This window comes from Nerophis ophidion, linkage group LG11 (assembly GCF_033978795.1).
Source record: "Nerophis ophidion isolate RoL-2023_Sa linkage group LG11, RoL_Noph_v1.0, whole genome shotgun sequence".
NCBI classification, from domain to species: Eukaryota; Metazoa; Chordata; class Actinopteri; order Syngnathiformes; family Syngnathidae; genus Nerophis; species Nerophis ophidion.
The window spans coordinates 9,224,378-9,246,872 of record NC_084621.1 but is presented as its reverse complement, the minus strand read 5'-3'; the positions used below and the strand labels follow the sequence as shown (position 1 = coordinate 9,246,872).

Sequence of the window (22,495 nt, the reverse complement as noted above, 5' to 3'; positions counted from 1 at the left end):
ACACCGTACAACCCTAGTACATACATTATATTTGTATTTCTAATATAATATATATATGTGTGTGTGTGTGTGTGTGTGTGGGTGTGTGTGTGTGTGTGTGTGTGTCTTTATAACAGGTGGACTAATGTGATCAAGTCGGCCGTGGATGATCTGAAGAAGAGCGTGACGCCCATGAGGCCGACGCTGCCCCCTGGAGGCGGAGGAGCTTCGTTCAGTCACCCAGGGTAAGTGTGTGTGTGTGTGTGTGTGTGTGTGTGTGTGTGTGTGTGTGTGTGTGTGTGTGTGTGTGTGTGTGTCCATCCGTCACTCATCTGAAAGTGTCCCTTTCTTTCTCCTGTCAGGCTGACGGCCCCCCCGAGCCCCACGGAGAACGGCGGTTTGAAAAGTAGCGGCGGTGAGACAGCTTGACACCTCAATGGCAGTCTGCATTGTTGGCCTGTTGTGTTTTGGTTCGATTCTCTGGTCTTGCGCTGGCAGATCGAGACAAGGACAGCTTGACGGATGACAAATCATCCGATCCAAGGCACTCGCTGATCGACTTCCTGTCGGACAAAGGCTTCGACTTACTGGGCCACTCCAACAGCGATCACGAGAAGGTGGCCGCCAACGCTTTGGGTGAAGGTGAGCCTGCGTCCTCCTGGTGCTGTTTTTACTTTTTACCGCTGCATCGTCGCTGAACACGTCTTCTTCTGTCAGTCACGATGCTGAAAAGGCTGCTGGTTGGAAGCATCAGTCTGTCGGACCCGGAGGAGGAGAACGGAGATGAGCCCAGTCTCGAAATGTATAGCTGTCAATCAACAGGTATTGGGGTTTTTCTTCTCGATCAGGGGTCGGCAATCTAAAAAGTTGAAAAGCCATATTGGACCAAAAATACAAAAACAAACATGTCTGGAGCCGCAAAAATTTAAAAGCCATATTACATACAAATAGTGTGTCATGAAATATAGAAATTCTTTTGGGGCTTCATAGCTCGGTTGGTAGAGTGGCCGTGCCAGCAACTTGAGGGTTGCAGGTTCGATTCCCGCTTCCGCCATCCTAGTCACTGCCGTTGTGTCCTTGGGCAACAAGACACTTTACCCACCTGCTCCCAGTGCCACCCACACTGCTTTAAATGTAACTTAGATATTGGGTTTCACTATGTAAAGCGCTTTGAGTCACTAGAGAAAAGCGCTATATAAATATAATTCACTTCACTTCACTTGTAGTAAATTCAAAATTTTGATTAATTATTTTTAAAAAAGGTAATTAAAAAAAAGTTAAATTAAATAAATAAAAGAACATTTTATTTAAAATATATATAATTGTTTGACAGCACTATAACTGACATTTCCACATAATTATTAACACAACTGCTTCTGTGTGCAATATCCATCCATCCATTTTCTACCGCTTATTCCCTTTCGGGGTCACAGGGGGCGCTGGCGCCTATCTCAACTACAAGGCGGGGTACACCCTGGACAAGTCGCCACCTCATCGCAGGGTCAACACAGATAGACAGACAATATTCACACTCAATATCATAAAATATTATTTTATAGATGTATTATAATAACCAAAATTACGACAAATATTTCAAGAAATTAATTTGGGGCGTTATAGCTCGGTTGGTAGAGTGGCCGTGCCAGCAACTTGAGGGTTGCAGGTTCGATTCCCGCTTCCGCCATCCTAGTCACTGCCGTTGTGTCCTTGGGCAAGACACTTTACCCACCTGCTCCCAGTGCCACCCACACTGCTTTAAATGTAACTTAGATATTGGGTTTCACTATGTAAAGCGCTTTGAGTCACTTGAGAAAAAGCGCTATATAAATATAATTCACTTCACTTTACTTGTAGTAAATTCAAAATGTTGATTATTTTTAAAAAAGGTAATTTAAAAAAAGTTGAATTAAATAAATAAAAGAAAATTTAATTTCAATTAAAGCTGCAAGCAGCGTTGGTCGGGTCCGCCTTTGGCTGCTGCCGCCGCTCCTCAAGCCCTGGTCTAAGTCAGACCAACATAGAGGTTTTTGTTTCATGTCTTTACGACATTTCTAAAAGAACTTACAAGCAGTTGTATCTGTGTTTTATCCTAGGGGGAGCTAGAGCGCAATTCAAATTTTTAGGGTTTTTTTTTTTTATTAGATGGCAATTTTTGCCAGTCCTGATGTGTTTGTAAAATTTGGTGAGTTTTGAAGCATGTTAAGGGGGTCAAATTAGAGATTGGGGTTTCTGGATGTTGTTGATAAATAGCTTTTGCTTGGCAAAGTAGAGCTTTAACTAGCACTTTGAAGCATTTTAAGGGGGTCAAATTACAGCAAAAAGTAGCAAAAATGACATTTTTTAGGAGACTTTGCGCAGGGGTTCTTTGAAGGCGCGTAAAATCAAAACCGGCACAATAATCAAAACTCTGTTCTATACTTTTAATCAGAAGGGTTCAAACTCTCTCTTGTGCGAGTTTGAAGCCGAAACGACAAACGCACTCAGAGGAGATAACGTGTGAAAAAAGGTGACGGGTGTTTACAAAACTTTTATTTTGAAGGGGTAATTTTTAACTTCCTGTTGATTTTTGCTGCAGGATGTCAAATATTAAATTGTAAGTCTAAGTGAGACCTACATAGAGGTTTTTGTTTCGTGTCTGTCCGACAATCCTACTGGAAGTTACAAGCAGTTTTGTCTGTTATCTCTTCCTAGGAGCAGTTTTTTCTGTGTTTTATTCAAAAATTGCGCTAGAGCGCATTTTTTAATTTTCGGGTTTGGTTTTTTCATTAGATCGCAATTTTTGCCAGTACTGATGTGTGTGCCAAGTTTGGTGAGTTTTGAAGCATGTTAAGGGGGTCAAATTGGGGTGCGAAGGTGCGGAATAATAATAATAAAGAATAATAATAAAACCTTGCAGTTTCAATAGGGTCCTAGGCCCATTGCAAAGGACTCCTTTGGAGTCCTTTGTTTTATTCAAAAATTGCGCTAGAGCGCATTTTTTAATTTTCGGGTTTGGTTTTTTCATTAGATCGCAATTTTTGCCAGTACTGATGTGTGTGCCAAGTTTGGTGAGTTTTGAAGCATGTTAAGGGGGTCAAATTGGGGTGCGAAGGTGCGGAATAATAATAATAAAGAATAATAATAAAACCTTACAGTTTCCTTTGGAGTCCTTTGCAATGGGCCTGCGGACCCTAATAATAATAAAACCTTACAGTTTCAATAGGGTCCTTGGCCCATTGCAAAGGACTCCTTTGGAGTCCTTTGCAATGGGCCTGCGGACCCGAATAATAATAAAACCTTACAGTTTCAATAGGGTCCTTGACCCATTGCAAAGGAGTCCTTTGCAATGGGCCTGTGGACCCTAAATATATATAATTGTTTGACAGCACTATAACTGACATTTCCACAGAATTATTAACACAACTGCTGCTGTGTGCGATATCATAAAATATTATTTAATATATGTATTATAATTATCATTATTGTATAACACCACTTGTAAAATAAAATAAACATAATAAATGCAAAAATGTTTCTGCTATTTTGACTTTAAAGTCATTTTATGACTTTATTTTCATGAGATTATTTTTGTTCCAAGGTGTTGGTTATGAAGTGAAGTGAATCGTATTTATATAGCGCTTTTCTCTAGTGACTCGGATCACTTTACATAGTGAAACCCAACATCTAATTTACATTTAAAGCAGTGTGGGTGGCACTGGGAGAAGGCGGGTAGAGTGTCTTGCCCAAGGACACAACGGCAGGGACTCGGATGGCGGAAGCGGGGATCGAACCTGGAACCCTCAAGCCAACCGAGCTATACCGCCCCACAATTTCTTGATATTATATAAAATAACTGGTTAGGGGAGGAATTGAGATGAGGAAATTGAAAATATGAGGCAAGTTTTCTGTCAAAGGCGCTCGAAGACTTCAGGTAAGGTGCAGCAGCTTGAGAAAAATCCAGAATAACAGTAATCAGAGGTCAGAAACTGCCATTTATTTGTCCAACGTGTCTTGTGAGTGCCATCAAAAATGTGACTTGACTGGCCAGAATCACTCTAATGGACTGTTCCTGTCCTCAGAAGAAGGTCAGGCCTCAGAGCGAGGCCTGGAGGAGGAGAAGGAAGGCGGAGGAGCGAAAAAGGACGAAGACGGCCTCCCTGCAGAGAGCGCCCGGCTGGTTCTGTCCCACGAGAGGTTGGCGGAAGTGTGCCGAAGTCTCCTCAGTCTGGAGGCGCAAATAAAGAGACTCCAGGTGAGGTCGGGTGACCGGACTGGAGATATTTTCAGCGAGAAGCCTGGAAAGAAAGAAGACATGGTGGCTAGAAAAGTATTTAAAGGTTCTACTGAAAGCCACTACTAGCGACCACGCAGTCTGATAGTTTATATATCAATGATGAAATATTAACATTGCAACACATGCCAATACGGCCGCTTTACTTTACTAAATTACAATTTTTAATTATACAGTATACTGTTGAAAATGTTGGTATTATGACGTGTGCGCGTGACGTCTCGGATTGCAGCGGACATTTTTTTTCCAGCCCGATCCAAGCTATAAGTCGTGTGCTTTAATCGCATAATTCCACAGTATTCTGGACATCTGTGTTGCTGAGTCTTTTGCAATTTGTTCAATGAATAATGGAGACATCAAAGAAGAAAGATGAGGGGGGAAGCTTTAGCCTTTAGCCACACAACCACAGCCGGTGTTTCCTTGTTTAAAATTCCCAGAGGTGAAGCTTTACTATGGAACAGAGTGGTCAAGCGAACATGGATCCCGACTAAATGTCAGCCGGCAGTTTTCGGTGAGAAAATCGTGGTATAAAGTCGCCTCTTACCGGAGATCAGCGGAGCTTACGCCGTCCATGCTGCTGCGTGACTTTCCTCAGAAACTCTGGCGTCACCTGTGGCCACACCCCTCTAATTTCAGGTACTATTTAATATCACTAAAACACTAGCAACACAATAGCAGATAAGTGAATTATATTTATATAGCACTTTTCTCTAGTGACTCAAAGCGCTTTACATAGTGAAACCCAATATCTAAGTTACATTTAAACCAGTGTGGGTGGCACTGGGAGCACGTGGGTAAAGTGTCTTGCCCAAGGACACAACGGCAGTGACTAGGATGGCGGAAGCGGGAATCAAACCTGCAACCCTCAAGTAGCTGGCACGGCCACTCTACCAACCGAGCTATACCGCCCCACAGCTTTACTATGGAACAGAGCGGTCAAGCGAACATGGATCCCGACCACATGTCAACTGGCAGGTTTCGGTGAGAAAATTGTGGTAATAAGTCGGCTCTTACTGTAGACATGAGCGGAGCTTGCGTCCTCCTGCAGCTAAGGACTCTCTTACCTCCTCCCACCGGGGACACTGTCGGTCACCACACCCGTGGCCACACCCCTCCTACTTTCAGGTACCATATAGTCTCACTAAAACACTTAACACTATTAGGGATGGCGTGGCGCAGTGGGAGAGACTGGCTGTGCGCGACCGGGAGGTTTCGGTGAGAAAATTGTGGTAATAACTCGGCTCTTACTGTAGACATGAGCGGAGCTTGCGTCCTCCTGCAGCTGCGGACTCTTTTACCTCCTCCCACCGGAGACACTGTCGGTCACCACACCCGCGGCCACACCCCTCCTACTTTCAGGTACCATATAGTCTCACTAAAACACTATTAACACTATTAGGGACGGCGTGGCGCAGTGGGAGAGAGTGGCTGTGCGCGACCCGAGGGTCCTTGGTTCAATCCCCACCTAGTACCAACCTCGTCACGTCCATTGTGTTCTGAGCAAGACACTTCACCCTTGCTCCTGATGGGTGCTGGTTAGCGCCTTGCCTGGCAGCTCCCTCCATCAGTGTGTGAATGTGTGTGTGAATGGGTAAATGTGGAAGTAGTGTCAAAGCGCTTTGAGTACCTTGAAGGTAGAAAAGCGCTATACAAGTACAACCCGTTTATTAACACAATAAGCAGATAAGGGATTTTCCAGAATGATCCTAGTAAATGTGTCTAATAATATCGGAATCGCTCCCACTGCCCTCGCCTTTTTTTTTCTAGTCCTTCACTCTCACTTTCCTCATCCACAAATATTTCATCCTAGCTGAAATTAATGGGGAAATCATCACTTTCTCAGTCCGAATCGCTCTGGCTTCTGGTGGCCATGATTGTAAACAATGTTCAGATGTGAGGAGCTCCACAACCCGTGACGTCACGCGCACATCGTCTGCTACTTCCGGTACAGGCAAGGCTTTTTTATTAGCGACTAAAAGTTGCAAACTTTATCGTGGATGTTCTCTACTAAATCCTTTCAGCAAAAATATGGCAATATGGCGAAATGATCAAGTATAACACATAGAATGGACCTGCTATCCCCGTTTAAATAAGAACATCTCACTTCAGTTGGCCTTTAACGCAGTTATTACTGCTGAAGATTGCCTTGTGAAATTGTCTGAAAAAGGTTATTATGTCCCACTTCAGAGGGTTCTTTGTGTCTCCGTCTTTGTGTGTGTTGTTGCCTCTCATCATGGTGCTTTTCATGTGTTACAGACGGTAGAAGAAGATCACCACAGGCTGCAAGAGGCCCTGTCCAAGTTCTCCCTGGAGGGCGGTAACTTTGCCTGAGACGCCACCACCACGTCCCCTGCTGGCCACTAGGTGGGAGTATTGATCGATTGACTGAAACTTGTATTAGTAGATTGCACAGTACAGTACATATTCCGTACAATTGACCACTAAATGGTAACACCCCAATAAGTTTTTAAAACTTGTTAATCAATTCATGGTAAGCAAGCAAGCATGGCATGATAGAAGCTTTTAAGGTGAACTGCACTTTTTGGGGGGATTTTGCCTATTATTCACAACTCTTACGTCAGACAACCACACGTTTTCTAGCTTTATGCATTCTAACGAGTAAATACTGTAAATGTGATCAAAAGTGCGCTTACAATGAAGCCTCGAGGAGTCCCTCTATTCTAAAACATTTAAAAACCTCCATTATCCATCCATCCATCCATCATCTTCCGCTTATCCGAGGTCGGGTCGCGGGGGCAGCAGCCTAAGCAGGGAAGCCCAGACTTCCCTCTCCCCAGCCACTTTGTCTAGCTCTTCCCGGGGGATCCCGAGGCGTTCCCAGGCCAGCCGGGAGACATAGTCTTCCCAACGTGACCTGGGTCTTCCCCGGTTGGACGTGCCCTAAACACCTCCCCAGGGAGGCGTTCGGGTGGCATCCTGACCAGATGCCCGAACCACCTCATCTGGCTCCTCTCCATGTGGAGGAGCAGCGGCTTTACTTTGAGTTCCTCCCGGATGGCAGAGCTTCTCACCCTATCTCTAAGGGAGAGACCCAAACTCATTTCGGCCGCTTGTACCCGTGATCTTATCCTTTCGGTCATGACCCAAAGCTCATGACCATAGGTGAGGATGGGAACGTAGATCGATTGGTAAATTGAGAGCTTTGCCTTCCGGCTCAGCTCCTTCTTCACCACAACGGATCGGTACAACGCCCGCATTACTGAAGACGCCGCACCGATCCGCCTGTCGATCTCACGATCCACTCTTCCCTCACTCGTGAACAAGACTCCTAGGTACTTGAACTCCTCCACTTGGGGCAGGGTCTCCTCCCCAACCCGGAGATGGCACTCCACCCTTTTCCGGGCGAGAACCATGGACTCGGACTTGGAGGTGCTGATTCTCAATCAATCTCAATTCCCAATCAATCAATTAAGTCATAATTTAAGAATATTCTTCAACATATTGAGAAAAAAGGTTTCATATTTGTTTTTTTCTACCAAGAAAAGTGCACTTATTTGTGATAATATACTTATTTTAAGGTATTTTGGGTTCATTGCGGTATAAGAGATGTGGGTAGACTGCAGTATGACTCAAGTAAACAACACCAACACATTATATGTTCCATTGAAAGTGTGGAACATTACCCACGGCGCTCTGAAATCTATCAAAATATTTTAGTACGACTTTGGTAAGTTATGAAGCCACACCGCTTGATGGATTGTGCAGTCGCCCGTAAGGACCAGATGAGTCGCCCGCTGGCCTGTTCTGAAAATAGCTCAAATAGCAGCACTTACCAGTGAGCTGCCTCTATTTTTTAAACTTTATTTATTTACTAGCAAGCTGGTCTCGCTTTGCTGGAGATTTTTAATTCTAAGAGAGACAAAACTCAAATAGAAATTGAAAATCCAAGAAAATATTTTAAAGACTTGGTCTTCACTTGTTTAAATAAATTCATTTTTTTTTTTTACTTTGCTTCTTATAACTTTCAGAAAGACAATTTTAGAGAAAAAATACAAGCTTAAAAATGATTTTAGGATTTTTAAACACATATACCTTTTTACCTTTTAAATTCCTTCCTCTTCTTTCCTGACAATTTAAATCAATGTTTTTTATTTTTTTTTATTCTAAAGAATAATAAATACATTTGAATGTAATTCTTAATTTTAGCTTCTGTTTTTTCGACGAAGAATATTTGTGAAATATTTCTTCAAACTTATTATGAGTAAAATTAAAAAAAAATATTCTGGCAAATCTAGAAAATCTATAGAATCAAATTGAAATCTTATTTCAAAGTCTTTTAAAATTTTTGTTTTGGAAAATCTAGAAGAAATAATGTTTTGTCTTTGTTAGAAATTTAGCTTGGTCCAATTTGTTATATATTCCAACAAAGTGCAGATTGGATTTTAACCTATTTAAAACATGTCATCAAAATTCTAAAAATTAATCTTAATCAGGAAAAATGACTAATGATGTTCCATAAATTATTTTTCTTTATTTTTTCAAAAAGATTTGAATTAGCTAGTTTTTCTCTTCTTTTTTTCGGTTAAATTTTGAATTTTGTAAATTGAAGATAAACTATGTTTAAAAATTAAATTTTAATTTTTTTCGTGTTTTTTTCTCTTTTAAACCGTTCAATTAAGTGGTTTTTCATCATTTATTCTCTCCAAAAAAACCTTCCATTAAAGGAAAAAAAATGTACGACAGAATGACAGGCAGAAATACCCTTTTTTTTAAAATATATTTATCTGTTTCTATATAATTCAGTAATGCGGACGTTGTATCGATCCATTGTGGTGAAGAAGGAGCTGAGCCGGAAGGCAAAGCTCTCAATTTACCGGTCGATCTACGTTCCCATCCTCACCTATGGTCATGAGCTTTGGGTCATGACCGAAAGGATAAGATCACGGGTACAAGCGGCCCAAATGAGTTTGGGTCTCTCCCTTAGAGATAGGGTGAGAAGCTCTGCCATCCGGGAGGAACTCAACGTAAAGCCGCTGCTCCTCCACATGGAGAGGAGCCAGATGAGGTGGTTCGGGCATCTGGTCAGGATGCCACCCGAACGCCTCCCTAGGGAGATGTTTAGGGCACGTCCGACCGGGGAAGACCCAGGACACGTTGGGAAGACTATGTCTCCCGGCTGGCCTGGGAACGCCTCGGGATCCCCCGGGAAGAGCTAGACGAAGTGGCTGGGGAGAGGGAAGTCTGGGCTTCCCTGCTTAGGCTGTTGCCCCCGCGACCCGACCTCGGATAAGCGGAAGAAGATGGATGGATGGAGAAATATAGCTTGGTCCAATTTGTTATATATTCTAACAAAGTGCAGATTGGATTTTAACCTATTTAAAACATGTCATCAAAATTATAAAAATTAATCTTAATCAGAAAAAATTACTAATTATGTTCCATGAATAATTTTTTTTATTTTTTCAAAAAGATTTGAATTAGCTAGTTTTTCTCTTCTTTTTTTCGGTTGAATTTTGAATTTTAAAGAGTGGAAATTGAAGATAAACTATGTTTCAAAATGTAATCTTCATTTTTTTTGTGTTTTCTCCTCTTTTAAACCGTTCACTGAAGTGTTTTTTTCATCATTTATTCTCTACAAAAAACCTTCCGTAGAAGGAAAAAAAATGAAATACCCTTTTTTTTATATTGATCTGTTTTTATATATATTTATTGTGAGAAATCATTAAGATGATCAGTGTTTCCACAAAGATAATATTGTTCATTATTTATCATAACATAGAGTTAAAGGTAAATTGAGCAAATTGGCTATTTCTGGCCTTTTATTTAAGTGTGTATCAAACTGGTAGCCCTTCCGCATTAATCAGTACCCAAGAAGTAGCTCTTGCTTTCAAAAAGGTTGCTGACCCCCGCCTCAGAGGTTCACAATATTGCTTTTCCACTCTACTACTTTTTCAAAGGGGTGTGAGAACACATTCAAACGTGGTTTTGCGTGTGTCTGTGCTTCGAAAAGTTGGTTAACCGCTAGAAATGTTAACAATGTTGTTAGTAGTCCTTAATTGACTATGATTATTGACCTTGTCTCTCTCCTTTTGTAGACTTCTGCCCGTGCTGGTTTGGAGTGCTTTCAAGGAACTTCCTCAAGCTCTGCCTTCAAAAGAAAACGCTGTCGAGGAAAATCGTTTTTTTTGCGGCCAGTGCAGTGCTTCACTGATAGAACGTGGGATGTGGGTGCGTGCGTGCGTGCGTGCGTGCGGGTGTGTGTGTGGTGCGTGCGTGCGTGCGTGCGTGCGTGCGTGCGTGGGTGTGTGTGTGTGTGTGCGTACGCTTGATAGAGGATTACAAAGAAGACGAAGAAAAAGCGACCGTGATGTTGTTTTTCTTTCCCGGGTGCCAAAAACAAGCAATACTCTGCGAGACATGCTGCCTTCATAAGATGTAGTTATTTGCTGTAACACGCGTATGCACAACCTTGTTGTCAAACGCAACACAACCAGGTTGCCTTCGCAAAGCCTCCCTGCTGTTATTTCTATGCCAAAATGCAACAGAACACTTTTGCCGTGGTGCAAAACACACTTTTAGGCAATCCCTCAGTAGTTTTTCAAGGCGACACGTGCATAGGTGTGTTACTTTTTTCTTTTTTTTATTGTAATAAGGAAGTCACTAGGAAAAACATTTATAAATAGTCGCAGGAAAAACCTGTTAATATTGGAGACTTGCTGTTTGTATTTACTGTTATTTATTCCTTTTTTGGGGTGCAGTGGCCTCCTGGAGCACTGGGCCTCCTCGCCGAGAGACGAAGGCTAAAATAGGAGGTGAAGCAGGCGGGCAGCAGCGGCCACGCACGTAGCGAGTCGGTGAGATTTAGAGTGTAGGAATAAATGTGAGCGTACGGTAGGTAGTTAACATACAGTAGATAGTTACAGTAACTAATGATTCACTGGAGGGGCTCAGTGCTGCCATTGGCTTAAAGGTGGGCGCGGAAAGACTGCTTTATTTTTACCCCGCAGTCGCGTGTGTGACAATATAATCTCTTCAAGCGAGGCCGAGCTTGCATGCAGGACCAAAACGTGCAGTTAATTAAAGGCCTACTGAAATGAGATGTTCTTATTTAAAAGGGGATAGCGTACTTGATCATTTCGCGATATTGCCATATTTTTGCTGAAAGGATTTAGAAGACAACATCGACGATAAAGTTGGCAACTTTTGGTTGCTAATAAAAAAGCCTTGCCTGTACAGGAAGTAGCAGACGATGTGCGCGTGACGTCACGGGTTGTGGAGCTTCTCACATCTGAACAATGTTTATAATCATGGCCACCCGCAGTAACAGCAATTCGGACCGATGAAGCGACGATTTCCCAATTAATTTGAAAGACGATGAAAGATTTGTGAATGAGGAAAGTTAGAGTGAAGCACTAAAAAAAACAAAAGGCGACGGCGCCAGGTGGCGGCAGTGGTAGAGTTTCAGATGTAATTAGACACATTTACTTGGATAATTCTGGAAAATCCCTTATCAACTTATTGTGTTAATAGTATTTTAGTGAGATTATCTGTGTTGGCCCTGCGGTGAGGTGGCGACTTGTCCAGGGTGTACCCCGCAGTCGCGTGTGTGACAATATAATCTCTTCAACCGAGGCCGAGCTTGCATGCAGGACCAAAACAGGCAGTTAATTAAAGGCCTACTGAAATGAGATGTTCTTATTTAAACGGGGATAGCAGGTCCATTCTATGTGTCATACTTGATCATTTCGCCATATTGCCATATTTTTGCTTAAAAGATTTAGTAGAGAACATCGGCGATTAAGTTGGCAACTTTTGGTCGCTAATAAAAAAGCCTTGCCTGTACCGGAAGTAGCAGACGATGTGCGCGTGACATCACGGGTTGTGGAGCTCCTCACATCTGAATATTGTTTACAATTATGGCCACCAGCAGCGAGAGCGATTCGGACCGAGAAAGCGACGATTTTCCCATTAATTTGAAGGAGGATGAAAGATTCGTGGATGAGGAAAGTTAGAGTGAAGCACTAAAAAAGAAAAGAAAAGGCGACGGCGCCAGGTGGCGGCAGTGGTAGAGATTCAGATGTAATTAGACACATTTACTTGGATAATTCTGGAAAATCCCTTATCAACTTATTGTGTTAATAGTATTTTAGTGAGATTATCTGTGTTGGCCCTGCGGTGAGGTGGCGACTTGTCCAGGGTGTACCCCACAGTCGCGTGTGTGACAATATAATCTCTTCAACTGAGGCCGAGCTTGCATGCAGGACCAAAACGTGTAGTTAATTAAAGGCCTACTGAATATTTAAACGGGGATAGCAGGTCCATTCTATGTGTCATACTTGATCATTTCGCGATATTGCCATATTTTTGCTGAAAGGATTCAGTAGAGAACATCGCCGATTAAGTTGGCAACTTTTGGTTGCTAATAAAAAAGCCTTGCCTGTACCGGAAGTAGCAGACGATGTGCGCGTGACGTCACGGGTTGAGGAGCTCCTCACATCTGAACATTGTTTATAATCATGGCCACCCGCAGTCACAGCAATTCGGACCGAAGAAGCGACGATTTCCCAATTAATTTGAAAGACGATGAAAGATTTGTGGATGAGGAAAGTTAGAGTGAAGCACTAAAAAAAACAAAAGGCGACGGCGCCAGGTAGCGGCAGTGGTATAGTTTCAGATATAATTAGACACATTTACTTGGATAATTCTGGAAAATCCCTTATCAATTTATTGTGTTAATAGTATTTTAGTGAGATTATTTGTGTTGGCCCTGCGGTGAGGTGGCGAATTGTCCAGGGTGTACCCCGCAGTCGCGTGTGTGACAATATAATCTCTTCAACCGAGGCCGAGCTTGCATGCAGGACCAAAACATGCAGTTAATTAAAGGCCTACTGAAATGATATGTTCTTATTTAAACGGGGATAGCAGGTCCATTCTATGTGTCATACTTGATCATTTCGCCATATTGCCATATTTTTGCTGAAAGGATTCAGTAGAGAACATCGCCGATTAAGTTGGCAACTTTTGGTCGCTAATAAAAAAGCCTTGCCTGTACCGGAAGTAGCAGACGATGTGCGCGTGACGTCACGGGTTGTGGAGCTCCTCACATCTGAACATTGTTTACAATTATGGCCACCAGCAGCGAGAGCGATTCTGACCGAGAAAGCGACGATTTTCCCATTAATTTGAAGGAGGATGAAAGATTCGTTGATGAGGAAAGTTAGAGTGAAGCACTAAAAAAGAAAAGAAAAGGCGACGGCGCCAGTTGGCGGCAGTGGTAGAGTTTCAGATGTAATTAGACACATTTACTTGGATAATTCTGGAAAATCCCTTATCAACTTATTGTGTTAATAGTATTTTAGTGAGATTATCTGTGTTGGCCCTGCGATGAGGTGGCGACTTGTCCAGGGTGTACCCCACAGTCGCGTGTGTGACAATATAATCTCTTCAACCGAGGCCGAGCTTGCATGCAGGACCAAAACGTGCAGTTAATTAAAGGCCTACTGAATATTTAAACGGGGATAGCAGGTCCATTCTACGTGTCATACTTGATCATTTCACGATATTGCCATATTTTTGCTGAAAGGATTCAGTAGAGAACATCGATGATAAAGTTCGTAACTTTTGGTTGCTAATAAAAAAGCCTTGCCTCTACAGGAAGTAGCAGACGATGTGCGCGTGACGTCACGGGTTGTGGAGCTCCTCACATCTGAACATTGTTTACAATCATGGCCACCAGCAGTAACAGCAATTCGGACCGAGAAAGCGACGATTTTCCCATTAATTTGAAAGAGGATGAAAGATTCGTGGATGAGGAAAGTTAGAGTGAAGCACTAGAAAGAAAAAGAAAAAGTCGACAGCTTTGGGAGCGATTCAGATGTTATTAGACACATTTACTTGGATAGTTCTGGAAAATCCCTTATCAATTTATTGTGTTAATAGCGTTTAAGTGAGATTATCTGTGTTGGCCCTGCGGTGAGGTGGGGACTTGTCCAGGGTGTACCCCGCCTTCCACCCGATTGTAGCTGAGATAGGCGCCAGCACCCCCCGCCACCCCAAAAGGGAATAAGCGGTAGGAAATGGATGGATATAAAGTCATACCTGAAAGTCGGATGGCTGCGGTGAACGCCAGTGTCTCTAAGAGAAGCCAAGGAGCCAAGATCATAGCTGCCCTTTTCTGAGCTGCAGGATGAGGTCGCCTAATCCACTGAAGTCTCTGGTAAGAGCCGACTTAATATCACAATTTTCCCATCCAAAAACATGCTGGTTGATGTAGAGAAACATGTCCGCTTGACCGCTCTGTGTTAAAGCTTCACAACAAAGAAACACCGGCTGTGTTTTGGTTGCTAAAGTCAGCTGCGATCCAACAGCATTCTTCTTTGACGTCTCCATTATTTATTGAGCAAATTGCAAAAGATTCAGCAACACAGATGTCCAAAATACTGTGTAATTATGCGATGAAAAGAGAGCATGTGTTGCAATGTTAATATTTCATCATTGATATATAAACTATCAGACTGTGTGGTGGCTAGTAGTGGCTTTCAGTAGGCCTTTAAGTTTATTATTATTATCATTATAGTGCTTGTTGTTATTGCTTGCCAGCTCTTTACCGTCGCCAAACTACAACAACAAAAATAGCAAAAATTAGGGAAGGGCATTTAACGAGTCCTGATAACGCCAATATTAGTTTATTGATGGTTTTGTTCTCGTTGGGATTGGATCAACAGCATTCCAGTTTTCCCTAAAGGGCTTCAGTACGAGATTCATCTCCAAAAATTACCCTTGTAAAGAAAAAATATAAAATATGCCAAAATGACCAAACTTGATAGCAAATTCTGCGGCGAGGTGGCGACTTGTCCAGGGTGTACCCCGCCTTCCGCCCGATTGTAGCTGAGATAGGCACCGGCGACCCCAAAGGGAATAAGCGGTAGAAAAATCGGATGGATGGATGATAGCAAATTTGTTTGGATTTTATGCTTACCACCAACAAAGACAGTGCTTCTCAAACTCAGAAAATAGCGACCAACATTATAATGCAGTAGCGTAGCAGGCCTAAGTGTTCATTAAAAACAAGGCAGAGGCGTAATTCGACAAATATTACAGCACAGGTCAAAAGTTTGGACTCCACCTGCTCCTCATTCAATGCGTTTTCTTTATTTTTATGACTATTTACATTGCAGATTGTCGCTGAAGGCATCAAAACTATAAATGAACACATGGAGTTATGTACTTAAGACAAAAAAATGTGAAAAAACTGAAAACATGTTTTATATTCTAGTTTCTTCTTACTACATTGCACACTCTTGGCATTCTCTCGATGAGCTTCAAGCGCACCTGTGAAGTGAGAACTATTTCAGGTGACGACCTCTTGAATCCCATCGAGAGAATGTGCGAAAAAGTATTCGGAGCAAAGGGTGGCTATTTTGAAGAAACTAGAATATAAAACATGTTTACGGTAATTTCACCTTTTTTTTGTTAAGTTCATAACAAACTGTGTTCATTCATAGTTTTGATGCCTTCAGTGACAATCTGCAATGTAAATAGTCATCAAAATAAACAAAATGTATTGGAATTAATATTTTTTGAACAGTTACACTGTGTTTAAATATTTGCTTGGCGTACCACAGTTTGAGAATCCCAGTATGAATTAATTTGTGGCGCCCCCTGCTGCAGGTTGAGGGTCGAAATGCAAACAGACATTTTCTAATTATCAGAAAAATGCTCCATGAGTTACCGGCAAATCATCGCCATCAAGGTTAAATCCGTTTTGTTGGACGGCGACCATGTTTTCCAACCAATCCCGCTCAAATCCGACACAGGCGTGCACGTCCATCCCCCGATGGTGCCGACCAAATTTTGCGACGATGCGGCTAAACGCCCCGAAGTTGTATCGAGAAATGTCACTTGTTTGACAACGGCGCCACCTTGTGGTTTATTTGTCCGAATAAAAAAAAAAAAAATGACAGTAAATGTTCAGTCACATCTTAAATGTCACTGAAGCAAAGTCAGACTGCCAGAGTCGACAAAAAACACGTACAATTTTAAAAAAGACATTTTCCAAAAGACAGTTCAAACATGTGTAATATGGGACGCACTCACTATGATGTTTTGTTGTAAAAATGATATTAGAAGACATGTTTTATTGTGTTGTACACGCATTAAGAAAAGTTGCATAATTATCATTTGATTTACGGAGCAGGTCAAAAGTTTAGACACCACCGTCCCATTACTTTTGCCAAAATGTGAATTTGTGAATTATATTTATATAGCGCTTTTCTCTATTGACTCAAATTGCTTTACATAGTGAAACCCAATATCTAAGTTACATTTAAAGCAGTGTGGGTGGCACTGGGAGATACTTCATGTTCAAACTGGAAAACTTTGTTTTTTAGCAAATATGAGCTCATTTAAAATGTAATGCCTGCGACATGTTTCAAAAAAGCTGGCACAAGTGGCAAAAAAGACTGAGAACTTGGAGGAATGCTCATCAAACACTTATTTGGAGCGTCCCAGAGATGAACGGGCTAATTGGGAGCCATAATTTGGTATAAAAGAAGCTTACTTAAAATTCTCAGTCATTCCCAAACTAAGACGGGGCGAGGGTCACCACTTTGTGAAGAAATACGTGATTGTCCAACAGTTTAAGAACAACATTTCTCAACCAGCTATTGCAAGGAATTTAGAGATTTCACCATCTACACTCGGTAATATATTCAAAAGGTTCAGAGAATCTGGAGAAATCACTGCACGTAAGCGACGATTTTACGGACCTTCGATCCCTTAGGTGGTACTGCATCAAAAACCGACATCGGTGTGTAAAGGATATCACCACATGGGCTCAGGAACACTTCAGAAAACCACTGTCAGTAAATACAGTTTGTCGCTACATCCGTAGGCGCAAGTTAAAACTCTACTATGCAAAGCAAAACCCATTTATCAACAACACCCAGAAACTGCCCTGGCTTTGCCGGGCCCGAGATCATCTAAGATGGACTCATGCGAAGTGAAAAAGTGTTCTGAGGTCTGAAAGTCCACATTTCCAATTGGTTTTGGAAACAGTGGACCAAAGAGGGAAAGAACCATGTGGACTGTTGTAGGTGCAAAGTTGAAAAGTCAGCATCTGTGATGGAATAGGGGTGTTTCTTTTTCAACTTTTATTTAATTGAATTCGACTGCAAAGACGAGATTTTGCAAGTATTAGCTCATTGGGAATTTGATGGCTGCAACATGTTTCAAAAAAGCTGGCACAAGTGGCAAAAAAGACTGGAAAAGTTGAGGAATGCCCATCAAACATTTATTTGGAGCATCCCACAGGTGTGCAGGCTAATTGAGAACAGGTGGGTGAAGTGAAGTGAATTATATTTATATAGCGCTTTTTCTCTAGTGACTCAAATTGCTTTACATAGTGAAACCCAATATCTAAGTTACATTTAAAGCAGTGTGGGTGGCACTGGGAGCAGGTGGGTAAAGTGTCTTGTTGCCCAAGGACACAACGGCAGTGACTAGGATGGCAGATGCGGGAATCGAACCTGCAACCCTCAAGTTGCTGGCACGGCCGCTCTACCAACCGAGCTATGCCGCCCCAAAATAGTTGTCTTTTATCCCCCCAAAACAAATATATAAATATGTTGTCTGTCTATCTGTGTTGGCCCTGCGATGAGGTGGTGACTTGTCCAGGGTGTACCCCGCCTTCCGCCCGATTGTAGCTGAGATAGGCGCCAGCGACCCCGTAAGGGAGAAAGCGGTAGAAAATGGATGGATGGAAGAGACGGAGAATGTCTGCAATACTCCATTGAACAATATTTCTTATATCGGGGAGTTAAAGGGCAAAAGAAAACTAACTTACAATGACAATTAAAAAAAAATGTTAATTAGGAAAAAAAAAAAGTATTTAAGACGCTTTGCTCTGTCTCGCTCTCTCGGTCCAAATGAGCTGATAAGATGAAATGTTTTATTTATGTCAAGCACTTCCCTGCTAGGGAGCCGTCGAGTCGATAAAAAAAACAAGCAGATATTAAATATAAATATTCCTTCTAATGTGACACAATGGCTCGCATTAGACCTTATTCAGCAGCTTCCTGGCGTGGGATTTTCAAAATAAGACACCGCTCTTTGCCATGTAGGCTTCAACCCTGTCGCGATGTATTAGCAAACAATATGCAAGTGAGAAATATTCTGTGTATTTTGGGTTGTGATTTTATCAAGGCTGTTTATTGATGTGTACTTAAAGAAATCAAAGATTGTGGTACGTTGTTTTTTTAGTTCCTTTTTTTTTTAATAAATTGGGGAAATGAGGACATCTGTTTGCTGTTTTTAACCAATTACCTTTTTTTGTTGTTGACACATCTGACTTTAAAAATGTGGTACACGTTTGCCAATAAGAACGAATGGAAGTTGAAGTAATCTGATCCGGGGTCGAACAGAGTGCGGCCCGAGGGCCATTTGTGGCCCCCAGCTAATTTGTTAAGGGCCCCTGGCCCATTCAAAAAAATACTATAACAAAAAGGTAAAACATAAAAGAGTAAATAATGACATGTAACAAGAAAAAGTTGCCATGCGTACTGTTATTGACCTGCTGAAGGCTTCAAACACTTCACTGGAACTATTTCACTTTCAAATATTTTGGGGGGGATAATTGTTGTGACACACGAGCAGTCGGCGTCTTCCTCCGCTTCGGTTGCACCCAGAGGACCCGCTGACAGCACGTCCACGCAGCGACAAGCCTGCACTCGTTTTCCAATCTGCTCACCTGGTGCTCATGAGGGCATGCTCAGTAAAGGACCAGTGGACCCAAGGATCGGCGCGGGAACTTAGTTCTCTAATCGGATACCGTAAGGCTCATGTTCTCTCGCTCTCTGCACCTTTTCCCTCGTGTTCTGACATCCTTGTTTGTTCTCCCGTGTTTTCCGCAGTGTTTCCCTTCCGTTTCCCCGGATCTGGACTGACTCTTCGCTCGCCCCCGGACTACGACGACTCGACCCTGTTTCCTCCCCTGAACAATCCTGCCTGCCTTGCCCTTGTCTGACAGCACCGCATCTCCAACACTTCTGGTAAAACGCTCCAATTAAATACTTCACATAGTCTTACACCATACACACTCTTGGATTTTTGACACACACCATTCTATGGTTTATTAGTATTGTTTATTAGGGTCCGCACCTATGCGCTGTAATTTGACCCCCTTAACATGCTTCAAAACTCACCAAATTTGACACACACATCGGTCTGGCATGCTTTCCCAACTTATTAGGGAGCCAAACCAGAAAAATCAAAATTGCGCGCTAGCGCCCCCTAGGAAGGAAAGAAAAACAGACTGCTTGTAACTTCCGTTAGGAATGTCGTACAGACATGAAACAAAAACTGTCACATGGGTCTAACTTAGACCTACATTTCATAATTCTACCTTCTAGGGTAAAAATCAACAGGAAGTTGGAAAAAAGCCCTTCAAAACAAAATTTTTGCAAAAAGTTCAATTTTTGCCTCTTTGAGCTGAAATTTGACCCCCTTAAAATGCTGCAAAACTCACCAAACTTGGCACACACATCAGGACTTGCAGAAATTGCGATCTAATGAAAAAAACTAACAAAAAAAACTCAAAATTGCCCTGTTGTGCAATTTTTGATCAAAACACAGCAAAAACTGCTTCGAGGAAGAAAACACAGACAAAACTGCTTGTAACTTCTGGTAGGAATGCCGGAAAGACATGAAACAAAAACTTCTATGTAGGTCTCACTTAGACCTACATTTAGATAATTGACATCCTTCGGCAAAAATCAACAGGAAGTTAAAAATTACCCCTTCAAAATAAAAGTTTTGTAAAAACCCGTCACCTTTTTCAAACGTAAACTCCTCCGAGTGCGTTTGTCGTTTCGGCTTCAAACTCGCACAGGAGAGAGATTGAACCCTTTTGATTAAAACTATCCAACAAAGTTTTGATTACTGCTCCGGTTTTGATTTTACGCGCCTTCAAAGAACCCCTGCGCAAAGTTTCCTAAAAAATGTCATTTTTGCCTCTTTGAGCTGTAATTTGAACCCCTTAAAATGCTTCAAAGTGCAAGTTAAAGCTCTACTATGCAAAGCGAAAGCCATTTATCAACAACATCCAGAAACGCCGATCTGTAATTTGACCCCCTTAACATGCTTCAAAACTCACCAAATTTTACACACGCATCAGGACTGGCGAAAATTGCCATCTGATAAAAAACCAAACCCCAAAAGTCTAAATTGCGCTCTAGCGCCCCCTAGGAAAAAACCCAGACAAAACTGCTTGTAACTTCTGTTAGGAATGTCGTAGAGACATGAAACAAAGACCTCTACGTAGGTCTGACTTAGACCAGGGCTTGGCAGCGGCCAAAGGCAGACCCGACCAACGCTGCTTGCAGCTTTAATTATTATTAGTAGTAGTATTATATATATAATACATCTCTGTACACTACTGCCACCTAGTGTCCGTTTGCCGTCACTCCCCTTGCAAACTATAACAATAATATTGCATATTTTGTGCGACACAAATTTCCTTTCTCAAAAAGGGCATCAAGCAAACAAAGTACGAAAAAAATTATAAAATCTTATAATCAAGAGATCTACAGACTTAAGCGTTAAAAGTAAAAATATATAAATACGCATTTGGCTTGTTTTCAACACTTTATTGTTATGAATTATTGACCTATTTAGGGTTCCAATTACTTCACCTCAAATATTCCACTTTGAAATGTTTTGGGGGAAAATGTTACAAAGTTTGTGTTTGTTTGTTTGCCATATAAATAATGTTTTTTACGTAAAGGCCTTAAACATAAAAAACTAAATTAAAATAAATGTTATAACGACAGACAGACCTGAAGTTGATCTTGAGAGTCAAGTGTTGAATGAAAAAAGTAATAAATTATGACTTATTTCTAACATTTTTATGACTGAGACCCTTCCGGAAACCGGGGACCAAACTTGAGGAAAGCCATAAAGGTAAAAAAAACAACTATTTTATTGCTTTTAAAAAAGAAAAATATCAAAATTGCCCCCGCATACTTTAATATTTTAGTCTGCGGCCCTTAGTGGAAAAAGTTTGGACACCCCTGTGATAGACCCTGTATTAAGTTAAAAAAAAAAGACAATAAAACATTAATACGTTAACTTTAATGATGCTCTGACAGTTTTGTAAAGAGTTTGGTTGAACATGTCCCTCACTTTTTCCACAACAACAAAAAAAGTTAACTTGACATAGCAAAAATATTTTTTTGATGTATTGTCACCATTTTGTTTGTTAGCTGAGAAAAAGTAAAAAAAAAATACATTTATTTTGAAAAATGATATATACGAATGCAGCTGAGATAGTCTCAGCACCCCCAGTGACCCCAAAAGGGACAAACAGTAGAAAATGGATAGATGGAAGTATACAATATTATTTTTAAAAATACAGATATAACATTTCATGATTACATTTGCTGATTGGCTGACAGAAAGTATATCTTATACGTTAATAAAGGTGTAAAACTACATTTTCCGTACATTTATAAGAAAAAAAATTGTTTAAGTTAAATATAGAATGTAGTTTTTGGTTGTAATTGTACTTGTTATATTTACAATTCATATACTGGAACTTATATTCCAAGATACGTCAACACATGTCACTTTTGTGTTTACACTTTTGACTCACAAGCGTAAAAAGAAGTTTGCTGCCGCACATCATAAAAATGACGACAATATTTACAAAACTCAAAACCGGTGAAGTTGGCACGTTGTATAAATGGTAAATAAAAACAGAATACAATGATTTTCAAATCGATTTTAAACTAATATTCAATTGAATAGACTACAAAGACAAGATACTTAATGTTCAAACTGGAAAACTTAGTTTTTTTTGCAAATATGAGCTCATTTGAAATTTAATGCCTGCGACATGTTTCAAAAAAGCTGGCACAAGTGGCAAAAAAGACTGAGAAATTAGAGGAATGCTCATCAAACACTTATTTGGAGCGTCCCACAGATGAAAAGGCTAATTGGGAGCCATAATTTGGTATAAAAGAAGCTTCCTTAAAATTCTCAGTCATTCCCAAACTAAGACGGGGCGAGGGTCACCACTTTGTGAAGAAATACGTGATTGTCCAACAGTTTAAGAACAACATTTCTCAACCAGCTATTGCAAGGAATTTAGAGATTTCACCATCTACACTCGGTAATATATTCAAAAGGTTCAGAGAATCTGGAGAAATCACTGTACATAAGCGACGATTTTACGGACCTTCGATCCCTTAGGTGGTACTGCATCAAAAAGCGACATCAGTGTGTAAAGGA

At 41.3% G+C, this 22,495-nt stretch overlaps 1 protein-coding gene across 2 annotated transcripts in view; it reads left to right on the top strand.

The window, feature by feature from the left end:
* Positions 1-18,504, top strand: part of arhgef1b (Rho guanine nucleotide exchange factor (GEF) 1b) — a 155,108-nt gene extending 136,604 nt beyond the window's left edge. Inside the window, exons 24-30 of one of the 2 annotated variants that reach the window (XM_061915057.1) lie at positions 117-224; positions 342-394; positions 478-621; positions 697-801; positions 4,041-4,210; positions 6,506-6,613; positions 10,306-18,504. In XM_061915057.1, coding sequence (XP_061771041.1) covers positions 117-224; positions 342-394; positions 478-621; positions 697-801; positions 4,041-4,210; positions 6,506-6,580 — 655 coding nt within the window. In that variant the 3' untranslated portion in view covers positions 6,581-6,613; positions 10,306-18,504. Of the gene's footprint in view, positions 1-116; positions 225-341; positions 395-477; positions 622-696; positions 802-4,037; positions 4,211-6,505; positions 6,614-10,305 lie in introns of both variants that reach the window. The other variant, XM_061915056.1, reaches the window with a different exon arrangement.
* Positions 18,505-22,495: the final 3,991 nt, after the last annotated feature.